Below are 19,352 nucleotides of genomic sequence, written 5' to 3' on the forward strand. Positions count from 1 at the left end.
GGCGGGTACAGGGGGTTGCTGGGCTCTTTTGTTTGGCGGAGGGCGGATCGCGAGCGGCCAGGCCTGTGGCGCGGCGCCGACGGTTACGGTTCCCCGCCGACCTCCACCGCCTCAGCTCGGCCCGGCCGCCGCAGCGCGCAGCCTCCGCCCCCACGGCTCCCTTTCCCCCCGGGCATCGTTGGCGAGGCTGTGAAAAGTGAGCGGGGGCCCCGCGGGGGGGCGGGGACGGAGCCGCGCCGCGCGGGGGGGGGCTGGGTTGAGGGGAGCCGCGCGGGGGGGGTTGCGCGCGGACGGGACGAGCTGCAGGGGCTGGGGGCGCGCGCTGGGGCTGGTGGGGGAGGGGGAGCTGCAGGAGGCGCGCGCGCGCGCGCTGGGACGGGAGAGGGGGGGCTGGGGTGGAGATAGGGAGGGGGAGCCAGGGGGTGTGTTGAGACTGGGGGGGGGGAAGCCAGGGGGTGTCCTGAGAGTTGTGGTGAGGGGAAACCGGGTGGGGGGGTTGCAGGGGGGGTGCTAGGACTGGGAGGGGAAGGGGAAGAAGCCAGGGGAGCGCCATGAGATGGGGGGGGGGCAGTTGCAGGGGAGATTGTTGTGGAACTAGGATTAAACGAGGGTATGAAGCTGCTGGGGGGGGTTGGTGGGGAGCTGGATTTGGGTGGGGAGGGGGAGCTGCAGGGGGTCCTTTTGTAGTTGGGGTTGGGAGGGGGAAGGAGAGTTGCGTTCGTGGTCTGCGGGGGAGCTGGGATTTGGGAGGGGGAGCTGCATGGGGAGGGTAATGGGGAATCTGGGACTTGGTGGCGGGGGAGATGCGTGGAAACATTATAGAGCTAGGATTAGATGGGGGTGTGATGAGCTTCAAGGGGAGACCGTGGGGAGCTGGGATTGGCTGGGGAGGAGAGCTACATCAGAGGTCTTTGGGGAGGTGGGATTGTGGGGCTTGGAGAGGTGACGGGGGCGTGGCTGCACCTGGGGTCATGGGGGGGGTGAGGATGTGTGCATGGGGGAAGATGGAGCGTCACAGAAGGGGGGACCACCTGGGTGGGAGTTGTGTGGCTATAATGGAGCAGTAGGAGCTGTGGGAAAGGGCGTAAGATCCAGCTGCACCATGACCTCTCCAGAAGCTAGGTGTGGCAAAAGAGCTTCTACCCCAGGGAGGTCCTAGGGAATGGGGGGGAGATAGAGCTGCACCAAGGGCTGTCTGATGGGGATGGTGGATATGGAACTTTTGGGGGGACAGAACAGAGCAGCAGTGGAAATGGGTCTTGAGGAAGGGACACGTGGAGATGGAGCTGCACTGAAGAGACAGGATGAGGGCACCGAACATGAAGCTGCGTTCATAATGGGAACAATGGGGCGTGTAGAGCAGGAGCTGCACCCAAGAGGGGGACTAGGGTAAGGGGAGATGAAGCTGCACTGGGGGAGGTGAGGATGGGGCAGAGACCTGGTGTGGACCCCTGTTCATCTCGAGAGTGCCACGGTTGGGGTGATAGTAAAACTGAAGAAGGGGAGAGAATGAAACTATGGAGTTGCACCAGGAGTATTGGGGATATTTGAACAGGAGATGCTGGAGTTGCACTAGTGTGCCTGGTGAAGAGGAAGGTGTGGATGGAGCTGTACCAGGGTGACTTAGGGAAGCACTGAGATTTGTGCAGAATTGGAGCTGCTCCAAAAGATCTTGTGTGTGTTAAAGGGGGGAGGGGAGAGGAGAGACTGGAGCTGATCCGAAAACTGGAGCTTGGTGAAGCTGTACCAAGGGTGTCAGTTGGGGAGGTGAGAGCTATCCTGGGGGCCTGGAGATGGTGGAATTGTGCTGGGAGTGTTGGGGACAGTGGAGCTGCAGATGAGAGGCATGTGTCCTGTGACCACAAAATCCAGTGGGTAAGATAAAGAGACTGCTAGGTTGTTCAGGTTCTAAATGTAAGTTTTATTAATTAAAATAAAAATAGTTTTAAAAAACATAACTAACTTAGAAAGATTCTACGAATCTTGGATTTGTTTGGATTAAAGAGCCCCTGCCCAGGTTTGCAAACCAAACATCACAGCCTTGTGTTAGTGCTAGAGAGCTGTGCAGTGAAACTGACTAGAAACTGACAAGACAGTCTAGTGTTTCACTGTCCTCCCAAAATGAAATGCAAGAATAACTAGCAGAGATTGCAAGTGAATAAAGGCAGTAACCAGTCTCAGTTTTCATGTGCTAGTAACACAGGCAAAAGGAGCGTGTGTGCTGAAAAAAGATTTCTATCCCAACACTGCCTTTCTGTGTCCTGAAAGCACTAGTGTTGATTGGAAAAAGTTGAGTAAAAAGGTATATGTTTATGGGAAGGGAGGTTTGCATTGTCCTGCAGGCACTAGGCAGTTGGGAATCTTATGCCATTTTGAGCAGCATCGCCACATGCTAAATCTGTCTTTACTAAAAATGAGTAATCAAGTCTGTGTCCTGCCTCTGGTAGCATTTCCCTGATTAGAGGAGAGAGTGTAAAAATACTTCTGTCTTCTCTCTGCTTCCTCCTCATGCAGATAGAACCTAGAAAGCCCAGCCAGGCAGACAAGACTTTTCCTTAATCTCTTGTTCCCTTGCGCAGATTTCCGTAACTTCAGAGGTACGCTTCCCATGTGAGTTGTGAATGTAGTCATAGCTGAGAGTGACAGGCCATGCTCAGTCACTTATAGCTCTCCCAAATTCTCCATCGAGCTTTCATCTTGCTTCATCTCAGCTCAGGCTAATATTTCTGGAAAGTCTGAGTGAAAGTTTCTCAGTTGTGCTCAGGTTTGGAGGGTGGAAAACTTAATACACTTGTTCCCACTTAAAAGAAATACGCATGCTGTCTTTTCCTGGCAAATGCTGAATAAACTTGGCATGTTCATAGACCTCAAAGAGGGGTGTGATCCTAACCAAATTTGGGAAGGGGAATTGGGGGAAATATTTCAAGTTACAGAGCATCAAAGTTGCACTTAACTCTTAATTCTCTGAGTCAGTAGAGTTAGACTGAGTGTATTCAAAGGAAATAGATCTCTGGGTCCTCGTGTTATGCTGGCTTAGCCTTCTATCTTAAAGCTATTGAAGTCTTTACAAATGCATCTGACATACTAGAAGGACACTATGTAGAACTTACCTTCCTCTAAAGACCGCACATTTTGCAGCTAAAGAGGTTGATGCTCCATTCAGCACTTTTGTTTGCTTTTTCTCGGGCTTGTTTTATAATTCTCTCACTACCTGGATGCTGCTCTGCAGAAGGCCATGCAGTAACGTGTGTTCTCTGCAGTGTTGCCAGATTCTGGCTCTTACCCCTCTGTCTGCTATTCTTGTCGCAATAAAGGAGGCTTTTGTATATACTTTGTGCTGGGCCTCTTTCCTTGTTGCCTTTTACTGGAGTTTGAATTCTTTTCAAGTGGTTTAATGTGTCTTGGATTTTCCCTTTAACTGCTGACATGAAGCTCTTCTCTCTCTTTCCAATGTTCTGCTTTATCCTTTATAAAGAATTCCACCTTATTCCAAATGCTGGTGTTTAAGATGGTCCAGTGAGGGAATTGTTAGCATTTAAGTCCTTTTTGGTCTTGGGTCAGAAAATATCTTTAATGCAAAGTTGGCTGTTTTCCAGACAATAAGCAAAAGAGAACTGAAAGTGAATATTAGGAAGAACATCCTAAATGTGAGGTCTGCTTAGAGTAGAATAGCCTAGCAATCAGCCTGGTCAGATGGGACCAATTTCCCCAGAAAAATGGGGGGGGAAATATCTTGTACTAGCCATGGGGATGGGAAAAGTGACCTGGTATCTCTTCCAACTGTAACTTTGTGTGAATGAACATCAAGCTGATGAAATCTGTTTGCTTGATGACCTGGGAGATCAAAGAACCCTTAATTGGTGCATCACTCCTGACATGTAGGGGTGAAAATGGCTCAGTCTCAATGTCCATTCATTCCTCTCTGCTGAGACTGCCTATAAGGAAGCCAATTAGCACTTCTTGTGTCTGGTGCTGTGGTAACTCGTTTTCTAGTGCTGTGGACACTTTTTGGTTCATTAATTTCTGTGACTGCTGACATACTCTAGGAGTCACCAAAGGCTCTGTGCCATTAAGGTCAGAATCTCATTGGAAACAGCACAGCTTCTCAACAGCACTCCTTACTTTAGAGCTGGTCTACAGTAGAAAATTAGGTTGGCATAATTGTGTTGCTCAGGGGTGTGAGAAATCCACACCCCTGGGCGGCATGGTTAAACTGACCTGAGCCCCCATGTAGACAGCACTAGGTCGATGAAAGAATTCTTCCATTAATCTAACTACCGTCCCTTGGGGAGATGGATTACCTTTGCTGATGGGAGAACATGCCACTGTAGCATTTTAAATTTAGACAAGCCCTTTGTTTGATTACTCTTTGGGTAGTGCATGCTCGGAGTTTGTACCATCACTGGGGTCTTCAGTCTCTCCTCTCTCAAACTTCAACAGGGTCCGTCATTTTATTACAGCAAAAAACACTGATTTATTCATCTTTCAGAGTAGGAAGGACAATATATGCAGTGTGTGTAAGAACAGATTGGAACTGGAAGCTGTAGCCAGGCCATGTATCTGCCCAGAGCATCCTACTGGATGCAGGCTGTTGAGAGCAACTCTGGCAAAGCCAGATGCAGTTTCTAGCGTAGGAACTATTCCAAAAGGAACAGCCTCTCCGCATGCCACCCAGAACAGACCCTGCATGTGAATGTCAGGGTTTGCCCTTGACACAAACCTCTTTGGAGCAAAGGGAGGTAAGGGGGCCTTTAACGGGATGGAGCATTCTCTCTCTGTGTGGCACAAACTTCATCATTTGAAAGCTGAATTTTTAGGCTCTAATCTCCGTGAGTTAGTTTCAAGTTTACCAAAACCAGTCCGAGAACCACAAAGATCTAATAAATGCATGCGCTAATGTGAGAACCTACTCACTGCATGGATTTAAAAAAATAAAATCTTGCGGATAATCTGAATCCTCGTAATTTGAAACAGGCAAGTATTTCTCTCCTGATAGCAGCTGGCATCAGAGGAACAGACCCAAGACAGTTCAAAGCTCTAACAAGGGTACATGAGAGTCACCTTATGGCCTGGAGATTATATCCACTTACCTCTTGCTGATCAGTATGTTGTTGCTCCCTCCCTTGTTTGGTAGATGTTGGGCCTTCCTTGCAGTGCTTGTGGCTTCTCCATCAAGTCACCCCTGCCAGTCTTTTGCCCAGGAGCTGGATCAGAGCAGCCTGACCTTTCCATAGTGTAGTTCTCTGCCTCCCGTGCTGTTTGCAATCTGAGGGATGTTAGAACCCATCACCATTCTCTGGTTTCTGGCTGTCCTCTTTTTTGCCCGCTGTTCTTCACTGTCTCCTTATTTCTTTTGCTCTTTCTCCCCGTCCCTCCTTGTTTCAGGGTCTCTGCAGGAGCAGTCACAGTGCTCCTTGACTAACAGCACAATCCACTGGCAATCTTCTTAAACTCACACAGTCACCAGACAGCTATCTCACAGTACAGAGCCCCCTGTCTCAGTTCAAAGTGAGGCTGCCCCATGGTTTGGTCTCATCTGTGCTGGTCCACAGCATGTTACATAGGGACTGTACTGTGTTAATGCAGAGTCCATGATCCAGTTGCCGTAGACAGGATCCTAGACCACAGAGCCAGCTGAATGATCTCCCTAGCTGAATATTAGATGCTTTATGAAAAACAAGCTCTGTCTCCAAGCATTAGCCACATTCTGCAGCATCTGTGACTGAAATTCATTAGACCCATGGTGAAAAACGTGGGTCCCTTGCAGAGAGAGACAGGCTCCCCGAGATCCAAACTGTATTCAAGTAGGTCAACTTCCTCATCACTGGTCATATTGGGGGTGTGACGGGTTCCGTCACAGAGATCCCCTTGGGACTGTCACCTGATGTGCTGAAATTACCTCTGAGCTGGTTTTCCCTGCCAGCTTGGGACTTCCAGAACTCTGTCTTGTTGAGCCAGACACGCTAGCCTGCTGCAGCACAGACCCAGGGTCTGGTCCATGCCCCCAAAGCTGCAGACTAAACTGAAAACAGCTCAGCAGGTTACCTGCCTCCAGCACCCAGACACCCAGTTCCCAATGGAATCCAAACCCCAAATAAATCCATTTCACTCTGTATAAAGCTTATACAGGGCAAATTCATAAATTGTCGACCCTCTATAACACTGATAGAGAGATATGCAATGATAGAGAGAGATGTTTGCTCCCCCAGGTATTAATCACTTACTCTGGGTTTATTAATAAAACAAGTGATTTTATTAAGTATAAAAACTAGGATTTAAGTGGTTTCAAGTAATAACAGACAGAACAAAGTCACCAAGCAAAATAAAGCAAAACCACACAAGTCTAAGCCTAATATATTAAGAAACTCATTATAGGTAATAAATATCTCACCCTCAGATATTCCGATAAGCTTCTTTCACAGACTAGAGTCTTTCCTAGTCTTTTTTCTGGGCCCAATCCTTTCCTTTGGTACAGTCCTTGTTAGTTCCAGCAGACATCTCAGGTGGTAAGCACGGGTTTTCTCATGACTGGCAGCCCCCTTTGTCCTGCTACACCCCCTTTTATAGCTTTGGCACGAAGTGGGAATCTTTTGTCTCTCTGGATCCCCACCCTTCCTTCTAAATGGAAAAGTACCAGATTTAAGATGGATTCCAGTATCATGTGACATGGTCACATGTCACTGTAAGACACCCCGCACCCCCCCCCCCCAGTCCTACACAGGGAGGCTTGCAGGTAAATAAACCATTTACAACCAAAAAGAAAAGGAGTACTTGTGGCACCTTAGAGACTAACTGCATTTAGCGCATGGAGTGGAAATCTATCAACTTCATGAAAATTAATTGGTTAGTCTCTAAGGTGCCACAAGTCCTCCTTTTCTTTTTGCGAACACAGACTAACAGGGCTGCTCCTCTGAAACCTGTCAGTTACAGCCAATTGTCCTAGTCAATGGGAGCCATCAAGATTCTAAACCACCATCAATGGCCCACACTTTGCATAATTACAATAGGACCTCAGAGTTATTCTTCATATTTCTAGCTTCAGATACAAGAATGATACATGCATACAAATAGGAGGAATATATTCAGTGGGTTATAACCTTTGTAATGATACATTACAAGAGATCTTTTGCATAAAGTGTATTCCAGTTACATCATAATTACACTCATAAGCATAAAGAAAAGGAGTACTTGTGGCACCTTAGAGACTAACCAATTTATTAGAGCATGAGCTTTCGTGAGCTACAGCTCACTTCCTCAGATGCATATCGTGGAAACTGCAGCAGGCTTTATATATACACAGAGAATATGAAACAATACCTCCTCCCACCCCACTGTCCTGCTGGTAATAGCTTATCTAAAGTGATCATCAGGTGGGCCATTTCCAGCACAAATCCAGGTTTTCTCACCCTCCACCCCCCCACACAAATTCACTCTCCTGCTGGTGATAGCCCATCCAAAGTGACAACTCTTTACACAATGTGCATGACAATCAAGTTGGGCTATTTCCTGCACAAATCCAGGTTTTCTCACATCCCCCCCACCCCCATACACACACAAACTCACTCTCCTGCTGGTAATAGCTCATCCAAACTGACCACTCTTCAAGTTTAAATCCAAGTTAAACCAGAACATCTGGGGGGGGGGGGGGGGTAGGGAAAAACAAGAGGAAACAGGCTACCTTGCATAATGACTTAGCCACTCCCAGTCTCTATTTAAGCCTAAATTAATAGTATCCAATTTGCAAATGAATTCCAATTCAGCAGTTTCTCGCTGGAGTCTGGATTTGAAGTTTTTTTGTTTTAAGATAGCGACCTTCATGTCTGTGATTGCGTGACCAGAGAGATTGATAAAATATATGGAGTGCACCGTCACAGGGGGCTTTCCAGAAGTGGCGGTTGTCTCCCTCCAACCTTATCAGGTGCCCTTGCTGAGGCATGGAGCCTCTTGGAGTTCTCCTTTTACCAGCAGTGTCACAGACTATTAGTCTCTAAGGTGCCACAAGTCCTCCTTTTCTTTTTGCGAATACAGACTAACAGGGCTGCTACTCTGAAACCAGACTATTCATTGCCTCCCTTCCTGGCACCCCTCTGCATTTTTGCTGTAGGGGATGGAGTATTACGCTCCCGCCTGAGAATCTGCTAGAGAATTCTAGAGCCTCTGCAAGTGAAACCTGAGCCCTCGGTTTCCTGCTGCATTGCTGGCTCCTTCTGGGGGATTAGATGTCGGTGGTCGGAGTCTGTGCATTGTTGTAGTGATGTGGTGCCAAGCAGCCTGGCCTCCATCAACAGCAAGTCCACAGGCAACCCGGAGCCTTGCTGCTTTGGGTTTGCCTCTGTCTGGCATCTGATTAAAGACCCTGTCAGAGTGTATTTAAACCCAGGAGTTCAGAAGGCAGCAGCCTCATTTCTCTCTCTTGATGTGTTTTTTCTAAGGTTGCTTTTTAAAATGCCACTTCAGCTTTCCAGCCATCCCTGATGAGTGAGACACTGAATGCCCTTGGCTCCTATTGGACCCAGTCTGTGTTGGAGGGCTCAGCACCTTGCTGGGTCAGGCCTGAATACCCTGGCGTTAAATCCGTGATTGAGCTACATTTAATGTGGGATCCTTAATTGGAAGGCAGGAGTGCTCATCTAGAGGAAAGTCTTGTCTCTGTTAGTCACTTGCACCTAGGACTGCTGTGGGAGAAATTGTCAGCACGCTGCCCATCTTGGGATTCTCCCCTCTTTTGTTTAATATGTTAGATGAATTTAGTTTTGACCAAAGGTGGAGACCAAAGCCCTGTGTCCACAACAGCGCAGGCATAAGCAGAGCAAGCTGCCACCACACTAGCCGGTCCTCAACCCTGATCTGCAGGAGCCACCTGTAGCGGGAGAGGATAGTATAATCTCCACAGCCAGTTCAATCTCTGATCCCACTGCTGAGGCTGTCAACAAGGGGGCTGGTTAGTGCTAGTTGGGATGGGGGGGCGAAGGGGCGGGTGTGAAATTTGATTTGGGCAGAAGTTTTTGCACAGAGTTCATTAATCAAAAATGCGGTTTCTCGTGAGAAGTATTTGCAAGTTTGATGTAAATTCACCAAATAGTTTCAGCCACACCCTCTTTTCAGGATTTAGGCACTGTTCATAAAATATGGGCTGGGAGGGGGTGCCGTCCCATCTTTTAGCTCAGTGGTTAGGGTGCTCACTTGTAATGTGGCAAACCTGGGTTCAGTTTCCCCTTCTGCCTGATGTGGAGAAGGGATTTGAACTCTGGTCTCCCAAGTTGCAGGAGAGTGCCCTAGTTACTGGGCTGTGGGATATCCTGATGTGGATTTCTTTGTCGCCTCTTGAATCCGTTCCACTTTGTATCAACAGTCATTGGAGTAGGGGGCTTGAGTTTGGGTCTCCCACATAGTAGGTGAGTGCCCTGACCACCAAGCTGATAGTCATTCTTGCCCCGCTGTAAGTCTTTGCTCCAGTGGCTATTTAATTATTTATACAAATTTGAACAGCTTCAATAGCAGAAATTGGGGGGGGGCACGGCGGGAGTGTCGTCAGAATATTCCACAGCCCGGTGACTAGGGCACTCTCCTACGATGTGGGAGAGCTAAATTCAAATCTCTTCTCCACATCAGGCAGAGGGGGGGAATTAAACCTGGGTCTCTCACATCCCAGGTGGGTGCCTTAATCACTGTGCTAGATGTTAGAAGAAGGGCACCACCTCTTCCTCTGGCCATTGTGTGACTCTAGCCCTCTAAGAATCCAGCATGTGGGGGAGGGATAGCTCAGTGGTTTGAGCATTGGCCTGCTAATCCCAGGGTTGTGAGTTCAATCCTTAAGGGGGCTATTTAGGGATCTGGGGCAGAAATTGGGGATTGGCCCTGCTTTGAGCAGGGGGTTGGACTAGATGACCTCCTGAGGTCCCTTCCAACCCTGAGATTCTATGAATACACAGAACAAAGCATTTTGGGTTGAATGATGTTTGTTCGACCCAAAATGTATTTTTTTAATTCACCAACACTTTTCGCAACGTTCAGAGTGTTAGTTTACTAAGTATTTTCGGAAGTGCCAGCAAACCAAAAACTCAGTTGTTTGCCCAGCTCTACTTGTGATGTGGGACACTTAGTCACTTGAAACTACATTGAGACCCCCTGACTGGCTCCAAGGTCACTGAACAGCAATCAGAGTAATGGCTTCACCTGGTCTGGATTCCGTTGCTAATCCTGTGAACGCCCTGCTCATAAATGGCACAGGGCTTTCCGCACTAAGGCAGATTGCCACCTAGGGGCAGGTATCTGGGAATCTCCCCTGTCAGGAAATGACTGACCTCTGAGGATGTCTGAAGCCCAGACTGTGTGGAAGGCGTTTCCTGATGCCTCTGTCCAAAGCAGGGCACAAAGGGAAGGTTGCCTGTTGTGTGCGGGTCACTTGGATTTAAAGTCTGTCTTCCAGCAAAACCCAGCTCCAGCAGAAGGCCTGCGGTGCAGGCGTGGAGCACTGAGTGACAAGTGAATGGTCCAGAATTGAGCAGCTGGTGGAACTTACATGCTGAGATCAGTTTGAGAGATTCAGTCACAGGGTCCAAGACAGATAAACGTGAGTTACAGCATCTGCCAAAGGGAGAAGCCCTCAGAGGCCCTGCCTTTCCAAGCCCCTCACTGCACTTAGAGCATCTGGAAGCGATACAATAGGGAGCCCAGGCAGGGTGCCTTCTCTAGGAGAGATGACTTTTGGTGAGTCTGAATTACAGTGCCCATAATGAGATCTGTTTGGCCCATGCCTGTGCCTCCCACTTCAGAGAGTCTTGTCAATTGAAGAAGATCTCTGTGTGGCTCGAAAGCTTGTCTCTTTTGGTCCAATAAAAGATATTACGCCACCCACCTTGTGTCTCTTGTTAATTGCATGACAGCTGTGCAGCCTTGAACAATGTGGAATTGTACCCATCTCTCTCGAATGTTGGGGTTCAAAAACCATTATTTAGCTGTTAAACCATCTCCCTCAGTGCAGAGGGATGACCCACAGGCTACAAGATTCTCTTTTAATTTTCTGCTTTTCAAGCTAACCCAAACTCGCAAAATTTTTGCCAGCTGAAGTTTCTCACATGCAAGTCAAAATGGCTTCAGCTGGAAAAAATTGTCTCTTGACAGGTGACATGTCTGACCTGCTCTGTAGTCATTTGCTTGGCAAGATTCCTTTCATCGGGACTGTTCAGAAATTGTTCCCTGGCATTTAGGCTGCAAAAACTCTAGCCAGCTACACACACTGTTCTGGTTGATTAGAAAAGAACAGTTCCTGCTGGAAGCATGATCTAGCGGTTAAGATACAGGACTGGGAGTCAAGAGATCTGCATTCTCTCAGCCCTGCAACAAGATTGCTGTGACATGCAGGGCAGGTAACTTCACCTCTTTGTGCCTCTTTTCCCCGTCTGTGATGTGGGAATAATAATGCCTATCTCCCTCACACAGTATTAGTGACCAAAGACTTACTTGCTTTAGCTTTCTGACCTCCTCTCCCAACAATGCAGATCCCCAAGACCTACCTACTCTGCAGTTAATACTGGGGGCATCCACCGTGTCAGCTGGACCATGCTGCCCTGGTGTAATGCTAGAATGTGAGTGCAGCTAATAACTGGGACCAAGTATCCTTGGTGGCTCAGAATTCCACTGATTGCTCATACCAGAAATGCCTGAATTGCAGGGAGAATAGAGGCTGGGTTATCAGGGGGCTTTTCCATTCTCGGAGTCCAGATCTATGTTGGGGGAGTCTTGATGCCTGGGAATGGTGGGGAGAGGTCCCTACTGCGTGAGTTGCAGCACTGAGACCCAGTGTGAGCTGGAGGTGTTTGTGGGGCTGTGGTACTCTTATGCTCCCTGTGTATCGTGTCAGTTAGGAGAGCAATTAGTTTGGCTCACTAGCAGGGTCAGACTGATGCTTGGCATGGGTGTGCCTTGCTTGCTGCAGACTTTCCTGGTGTGGAGAGGAAACAAGCCAGAGTATCTGCTCATTATTACATTCCCTTTACTGATGAGGAAACTGCATCAAAAGAACTAGCTGGAGGCCACACAGTGAACCAGTATCTTTCCCTCCCATGCCCTCTCCACTGCTTCCTAATAGTCACTGGATTTAAACGGAGAATCTCTTACTGAAACTACTGGTGCAGATGGGTGACACCCATATCTTGGGTAGGGGAGCTATATCCCAGGGTGTGCATGAGCTAGTCCCCTCCCTGTTTGCGTATAATAAATGAAAGGGGGGTAGTTGATTATCAGGGAATGTGGCTTGAGGTTACCTTGGAGAAGAAGCAATTCTGTTATCTGCCATGTGCCGTTCTCCTACTACTACATTGTTTGGAGATGCTTTATGCAGCACAGAACTTTGCAAAAAGGGAGTTGAATTAGGTAGATGAAGGGAGGAAGGCTGGTCATATGAATAAGGCAAACATAAAGAACAGCCAGACTGGGTCAGACCAAAGGTCCATCTAGCCCAGTGTCCTGTCTTCCCACAGTGGCCAATGCCAGGCACTGGAGTCAGGTGACCTGGGTTCTGTTTCTGGCTCTGCCACAGACTCCCTGTGTGACCTTGGGCAAATCGCTTAGTCCCTGTGCCTCGGTTTCCCATTAATAAAGTGGGGATATTTCCCTGCCTCACGGGTAGGTTTTGAAAATAAATCAAGTAATGTCAAAGTGGGGGTAGGGAATAGAAATTCCTAGATAGGAGAATAAAATGAAGCAAGATGTAGGAGGCTATTTCACAAAAAGGCAGGTTTTGGGAGTCAGCAGTGAGAATGGAGCAGGGATATCCCGAGTGTGGGCACTTTGTAAGGCGGAAAACTCAGAGCGCTATGCAGATAGGGACTGGGACACTGCTCCACACACAGGCTGGTATGGTGGCAGGTACCATGAGGTCAGGGAATTGGGTGGGGGCGGGCATGTGTTGCAGAGATCCCATAGGGCCTTGAAGGTGATGGGAAGCTTGAATTTGATAGGATAAGAGATGGAAACTGAGGGCTGGGGGGGCGGGGGGAGGGTATGGACTGTTCCGCGTGGAGAGGAGGCTGGATCAACATGTATCTGTTTAATAGCATTATCCAATGGGAAGCATCTGATCTTAGATGAGCCAGATTATTCTGCTGGCCAATCTCGCTCCAACTCTCCGAGGCTTTTTACATATGTTTCTTTTTCTCTTTTAGAAGGCAGCATTAGTGTCCTGGGCTCTGCCTCCTTGTATTGCAGCTTTCCCCGCCCTGACTTGTGTGTGTGTCTCCCCACTTTAGCAGCGTCGCCCTTAAGCTGAAAAACTGGCCAGCACAATGGGAAAAAAGCAGAACAAGAAGAAAGTGGAGGAGGTCTTAGAGGAAGAAGAGGAGGAATATGTGGTGGAGAAAGTCCTAGACCGGCGAGTGGTGAAAGGCAAAGTGGAGTATCTGCTGAAGTGGAAAGGCTTCTCAGAGTAAGTGGAGAGGTTGCATCCCAGTCTGTGATCCCTCCTTGTGCTGACAGTGGTTAGGGTGTCAGTCTGGGGCTTGGAAGACCCGGGTTCATTTCCCTGCTCCAGTACAGACTCCCTGTGTGACCTTGGGCAAGTCACATAGCCTCTTTTTGCGTCAGTTCCCCATGTATAAAATGGGGATAATTGCCCTGCCCTGCTTTGTAGGGGGATGGTGATGATTAAGACATTCAACTACAGTGAGAGAGTGCCAGTCCGACTGGGGGAGCAAGAATGTCCCACTTCCTTTCTCCATAAGGAGCCTTTGGGATGGGCTGTTCACAGGCCATGGCAGTCCCCAGCCCCTCCTTCCTCTCTGATCTGGATGGTCAATCCAGTTCGGTGTACGTGGGAGGAGTGGGGGAGACATTGCCTTAAAGGATTCCCCTTCCTGTCCCTACAAAGCCAAGTCTGAACTTGTGAGTGAAGTGCATGTGGGCTGGTATAGAAATGGGTCACACCTACCCATCAGGGCAAGTCTGTGAGAGGCTTCAGCTTCTACAACTCAGCCTCCTCCCTTCCAGATCAGGGTACCCAGAACACAGCTAAGGCTGTAGACAGGGTGTAGACAGCTATGGCTCTGGTAGCATCTCTGTGGCCCTGTGTCCAGGGCGTCCCTTCACTGGCCTGAGCCACAGGCTGTAGTAGTGAGAGCAAGCTGTCTCCTTTGATTTCAGCGAGGATAACACGTGGGAGCCGGAGGAGAATCTCGACTGCCCCGACCTCATTGCAGAGTTTCTCCAGTCCCAGAAAACCGCACATGAGAGTGAGAAATCGGAGGGGAGCAAACGCAAAGCTGAATCTGACACAGAGGACAGAGGGGAGGAGAGCAAACCAAAGAAGAAAAAGGAAGAGGTGAGGCAGGACTACGAGAGGAGAACCTTCCCATCCCCTATCCATGAAGACTTGTTCCTGGATTCATCACTAGTGTGTAGTAGTTAGAGCCGAGGACAGGGAGCCAGGCCCCTCGGGTTCTATTTGCAGCCCTGCTGCTGACAGCCTGTGACCCGCCCCGCCACTTCCCTGCTGTAAATTGGAGATGATAATAGTCACCAACCCCACAGAGAGGCTAATTGTGTCTGTGAGGTGCTTTAAAATCCTTAGGCGAGCAAAAACATCCTTTCTCATCTCCCCGTCTCTGTTGGCGTGACGGCAGTTAGAGATCAAGCCTCACCTTCTGAGCCAGCGGCCAGCTGATAAATCTGGGGCAGTGCTTAGGGCGAAGCTGAGGTGCCCTCCTGGAATGGTGGGCAGAGTCCACCGCCCCCCACTGACCTCAGGTCATCACTGACTACAGGGGATAAAAAAATGCACAACGGGGACAGTGGTGAAGGTTATTAGGTCAAAACAAGGGAACGAGGGGGAGCAGAGAACAGAGAACCCTGGACAGTTTCCCCTGCCCCCAAAGGGTTGGTGGACTCTGCCAGATATGGACAAGGAACCAGAAAAGGGCCCCGCTGTCCCAGACAACGCCCCCAGTCTGGCTTCCTCCTCCTGGGCTGATGAATGAACATCTTGGCTGGTGCCAGGAGGAGGCTGGCAAGCAAGGTCTCAGAACTTCGTAGGACCCCAGCCTGGGAGATCAGGTCCTTTGTTCCACATCATGGGCCGCAAGGAGGTAAGCACCACGGCTGCACCTCAGACCTGACCTGGCAGGATCCCCTCGTGGTGCTAGGAGAGTTCAGCTTTCATAGCCCATTCAGTTCTCTGCAGGCACAGGCCTGAGGCCCACCTAGTCTGTCTCCCGCCCTCCCTCCCGCCCCTCCGGACAGCAAGTAGAAACTTCCCTCTTTGTCTTTCAGTCAGAGAAACCACGAGGCTTTGCCCGGGGGTTTGAACCTGAGCGGATTATCGGCGCCACAGATTCCAGCGGGGAGCTCATGTTCCTGATGAAATGGTGAGTGTGTCTGTGTCAGTCACTTTCTTCACTTACTCTGTGCCAGAGAGGCAAGGAGCTGCACCTGGGGAGTCTCTGCTCGCTGGCCTGAGAAATCTCACGGTGGTGCTGCCGCCTGACTTGACCCTCGGCGCTGAGGCTAACGTGGATTTGCTGCCAACAGGTAGGACCCTTGGGATTCTGGGATTCTTAAGATCTCTGCCACAGGCACAAGCTTGGGGAGAGGAGGGTATGGCTTGATGGTGCTGGCCTCCAGTTCCGTGTCTGGAATAGAGCCACGTCGGACACTGCTTCCCTGGTCAGCTGTGCCAAACAGGGTTGGGCCACTGGGGCAGGGGAAATCGAGGTCTGTTCAGCCCCAGCTGTGGCCGGAGGTGGGAGCTACTTGTCTTGCTTGGTGTTGCGTACTGCAGATGAGATGCGGGGCCGGGGCTGCAGCTTTGACCCCTGCTCCCCACGGTCCCTTACAAACCAACAGCTGAGCCCAAGCTTACACCTGAACTTGTTTGGTGGGCTTCCTGCATCTCAGCCATTTGGAGCATTGCTTGGAAAACCCATCTGGCCGAGGCCTTCCTTACCTGCTGCCTCTTGGGTTACGCCAGTGACACCTGTTTCCAACCCCCTGTAGGAAGAACTCTGATGAGGCTGACCTGGTCCCCGCAAAGGAAGCTAACATCAAGTGCCCCCAGGTGGTCATCTCGTTCTATGAGGAGAGATTGACATGGCACTCTTACCCCTCGGAAGACGACGACAAGAAAGAGGACAAGAACTAACCCACACCTGCTCTGGCCAACCTTTGTATCAAGATCAGACTGTGGGTTGGAGCGACAGTGAGAGAATGCAGCTCTACTTAGCGGAGAGGTGGCTTGAGAAGATGCCCTTTGAAGAGGCAGTATGGTGTCTGTGCCCTGCAGCTGCCCGAGTGTTCTGTGCAGCCCCATGCCAGTGTCCAGCTTCAAACCAGCCTGACATGAGGGGGAGGGGGAGATGTGTTTCAAGGCTGTCTGTTCTGCAGCTTTCTGGAGAGGAAGTGAAAGCCCCTTCCGCTGGTGCTGGGTAGGCTGGGGAAAGGGAGAGCAGATGAATACTGCTTGTTCTTCAAAGACCATCTCAGCAACCCACAGCCTTCTTCCCAATAGTGTTAACTCTGCATTTTTACAACGTAGCATGTGTGTAGGTTTTTTTCTTTTTGCTATTACTGGTGTATCAGTTTGAGGTGGGGTGGGTCTTTTTAATGGGGTGGGGGGGAAACGGTTGACAGTGTTCCAGATCCATGACCAGAATCCTCTTTTATAAACATCTTTATTAACTTAAAACCCCAAGTATTGGTAATAGGACTAGGGGGAGGGACAATGGTATGAGACTGAAGCTGTGAATGTCCAAATCCTCAATCCCTAGAGCAATGTTACTGGGAGCGAAGGGGGGGAGGCACCGGCAAAGATGCAAGCCTGTAATTAGTAGTGTCTCCAAACAGAACTGACTTGTGCATTGTAAGTGAGAGGGTGGGGAATGGGGAGGGAATTGATAACCCCTTAAAAGCCTTCTACCCCCTTTGCGTTAAGGTGCTATTTTGTGAAATTAGGGAAATAGAAAGTTCTGATTTCTATTTGATTTTGTTTCAACCCCAATTGGATTCTGTCCAGCTGGCAGCATTGGGAACCCCTTTATTCTCTGTATGTATGTATGTATGTATGTGATAACATGTTCCTCCCTGTTTTTAATCCTATTAGTGTAATGTGAGAGGGAGGTGAAATCATTTCAAAATCCTCCCCTAACAAGTGATTTGTTTTTCAAGCCCAAACTTCAGCACTGGAGCCAGCTCTGTTGCTCTGCTGACATTTTTTTAATCAAACGGATTTATTAAAAATACTGAAATATTTAATGTCTGGAGTCATGAGCTCCTACAGGCTCCTGGCACCTCCTTGTAGGGTGATATGTATCTAGAACTGCATTGTACAAACCTTTTTTTAAAAGCATGTGTTTAGGTTTCTGTGAAAACATTGTTTAAATGTAAAGTAAGTGTTTGGATTTTAACTTCATACCAAGCTCTGTCCGTTTTTTGTCTCAATAAAATTTTAGATTTATAATCCCGATTTTTACTTTCTCTCTTTAACTTGCTCCCTTCTGCAGCTGTTGTTGTGTGAGTCGATCGCAAGGCGTAGAGCAGTTAATGGAGAGGAGTGAACATGTTGCTGCAGATGTCCGCTCTCAACAGGACTGGATCACTGACGCAGCAGGGGTGATAGGCCCGTGCATTTGTGAATTAGGTGGCTACAAAGGCAGGAATTTCAGAGCAGACAGCAGTCTATTTATTTTGACTTCCCATCTGAAGAGAGCAAGAGTCTTGGAGGTTAGTGTCTAGTGCAATTTCCTGAGTCAAATCTCCTAGGGTTTGAGTAGCCCTGGTTCTGATCATCACTGGCCAGAGACTACTGGGTCTGGATGCAATTTGCACCAGTGGGACTTACCCCGGCTTGAAGTTTGTGTGTCTATAATGCCACGCGTCCACGTGCTCTTCCCCACTTAGCCAAGCGGTCAGAGGGGAACTTGCAGCACAACCGTGGAATGGGTGTTCTGAGGCTTCCCTCATGTTTAAAGTACTTTAGGATTCTGTGCAACGAGTGCAGAGTGTGGTCAGCTGTCTTGCCTGCAGCAGTGGTTTTTATAAAGCTCTCTTAATGGTTCCAGGGCCTTGGGTCCCAGGAACATCAAAACAGGAGGTCAGACCTTCAAACCTCACTAACTCCTGCGCCAGCCTTTCAGGAGTGACAGAATGCCGCAAGCTGGCAAGAATGAACACGCAAACCAAGGGTACTGCGTCACGAAATGTACTGTGGCTGGTTTGTTTCAGCCAACTAAGGCATCCTGGCGTAATAGGAAACGTGCTGTTGCATATTCTGAAACCTGAGTAATTCAGACAGCTGCAGCCCTGGGTCAGCGGGATGGGTCACTCGAGTTTGGAGCCCTGCAGTTAGGGCAAGAGGAACTAGGGAGATTCTCATCTGTTCAGGGCCAGTGAAATCAGGGTCAGCCAATCAGAGTGCTGGTGCTTAGTGACACCAAACTGTGCAGCCAATCGGAATGCAGCTTCTTTGTAAAAGTGCACTCTGGACCCAACAGTAAATGAGGTTAGAGCCTCTGCTGGGCCAGCTGAGGATGTTAAACCTGTATCAGTGTCCAGCTAATTGAGCATCCTAAGGCTTGGATCCCATAGGAGGTTGTGGTGATATAAATTGCAGCAGGTAGCGGAAGAGGTTCTAGTGTAGTCAAGACCCCAGGGATGGAACTGCAGCTTAACAGGTAGTGTCTGGCTTTCCTCCTAACAGTGTTAATGCTGCACACATGGGGGGAGCTGCCTCGAGTGGCTGGAACAGGGCCGGGACTAGGGGCTGGTGAGCTAGGTTCTATTCCCAGCACTGCCTTAGTTTCTCCATGTGTGAAGCTAATCCTCCACCATTGTAAAGCCTCATAGAGGCACGGAGCAGGACTCTTCCCTGGGCTGTGTTGAGTGGTGCCCCTCTGCTCCTGGCAACAGGCTGGTGTGCTCCCTGCCTAGAAGTCTCATTAGGAGTGGGGCTTTGATGGACCCTGACAGGGGAACAGTAGCTATTTCCTTGGCAGGCTCCAGCTGCAGTCCTTTCACCAGAGCCTGCATGTCTGGGAAAAGCAAGGGGCTGCCCTCTCTTGTCAGGTGCTTAATGAGACTGTTAATGTTGAACTGACTGACCCCAGTGGTGAATAACAGAACAGCCTGATGCTGCTTAGAAATGATGTTCTCATAGAAACTGAATTGTCAGTGGAGAAATACTTCCTGCTTTTGAAAACAAAGGTCTGAGCAGCGGGGAGGCAGCTTGAACCATGGCATGCCGCACAGGAATAAGGTGAAAGCAGCAACGTAGGTAGGTGTTTAAGCCCCTTCCCCTCTACCTCTGGTTTGTATTTAGAGGCCAGAGCCTGGCTGCCTAAAGCGAGACGCAACAGCTTTGGGCAGGG

At 49.3% G+C, this 19,352-nt stretch overlaps 1 protein-coding gene across 1 annotated transcript; it reads left to right on the forward strand.

Annotated features, from left to right (window-relative positions):
* CBX1 (chromobox 1) lies at positions 1–17,452 on the forward strand. The gene is made up of 5 exons (XM_084615719.1): positions 1–196; positions 13,251–13,426; positions 14,140–14,317; positions 15,265–15,359; positions 15,988–17,452. The coding sequence occupies exons 2-5, from the start codon at positions 13,287–13,289 to the stop codon at positions 16,130–16,132; spliced, it is 558 nt and encodes a 185-aa protein (XP_084471845.1). The 5' UTR covers positions 1–196; positions 13,251–13,286; the 3' UTR covers positions 16,133–17,452.
* Positions 17,453–19,352: the final 1,900 nt, after the last annotated feature.

This window comes from Lepidochelys olivacea (assembly GCF_965140295.1).
Source record: "Lepidochelys olivacea isolate rLepOli2 genome assembly, chromosome: 27".
In the NCBI taxonomy this organism is placed as follows: domain Eukaryota; kingdom Metazoa; phylum Chordata; order Testudines; family Cheloniidae; genus Lepidochelys; species Lepidochelys olivacea.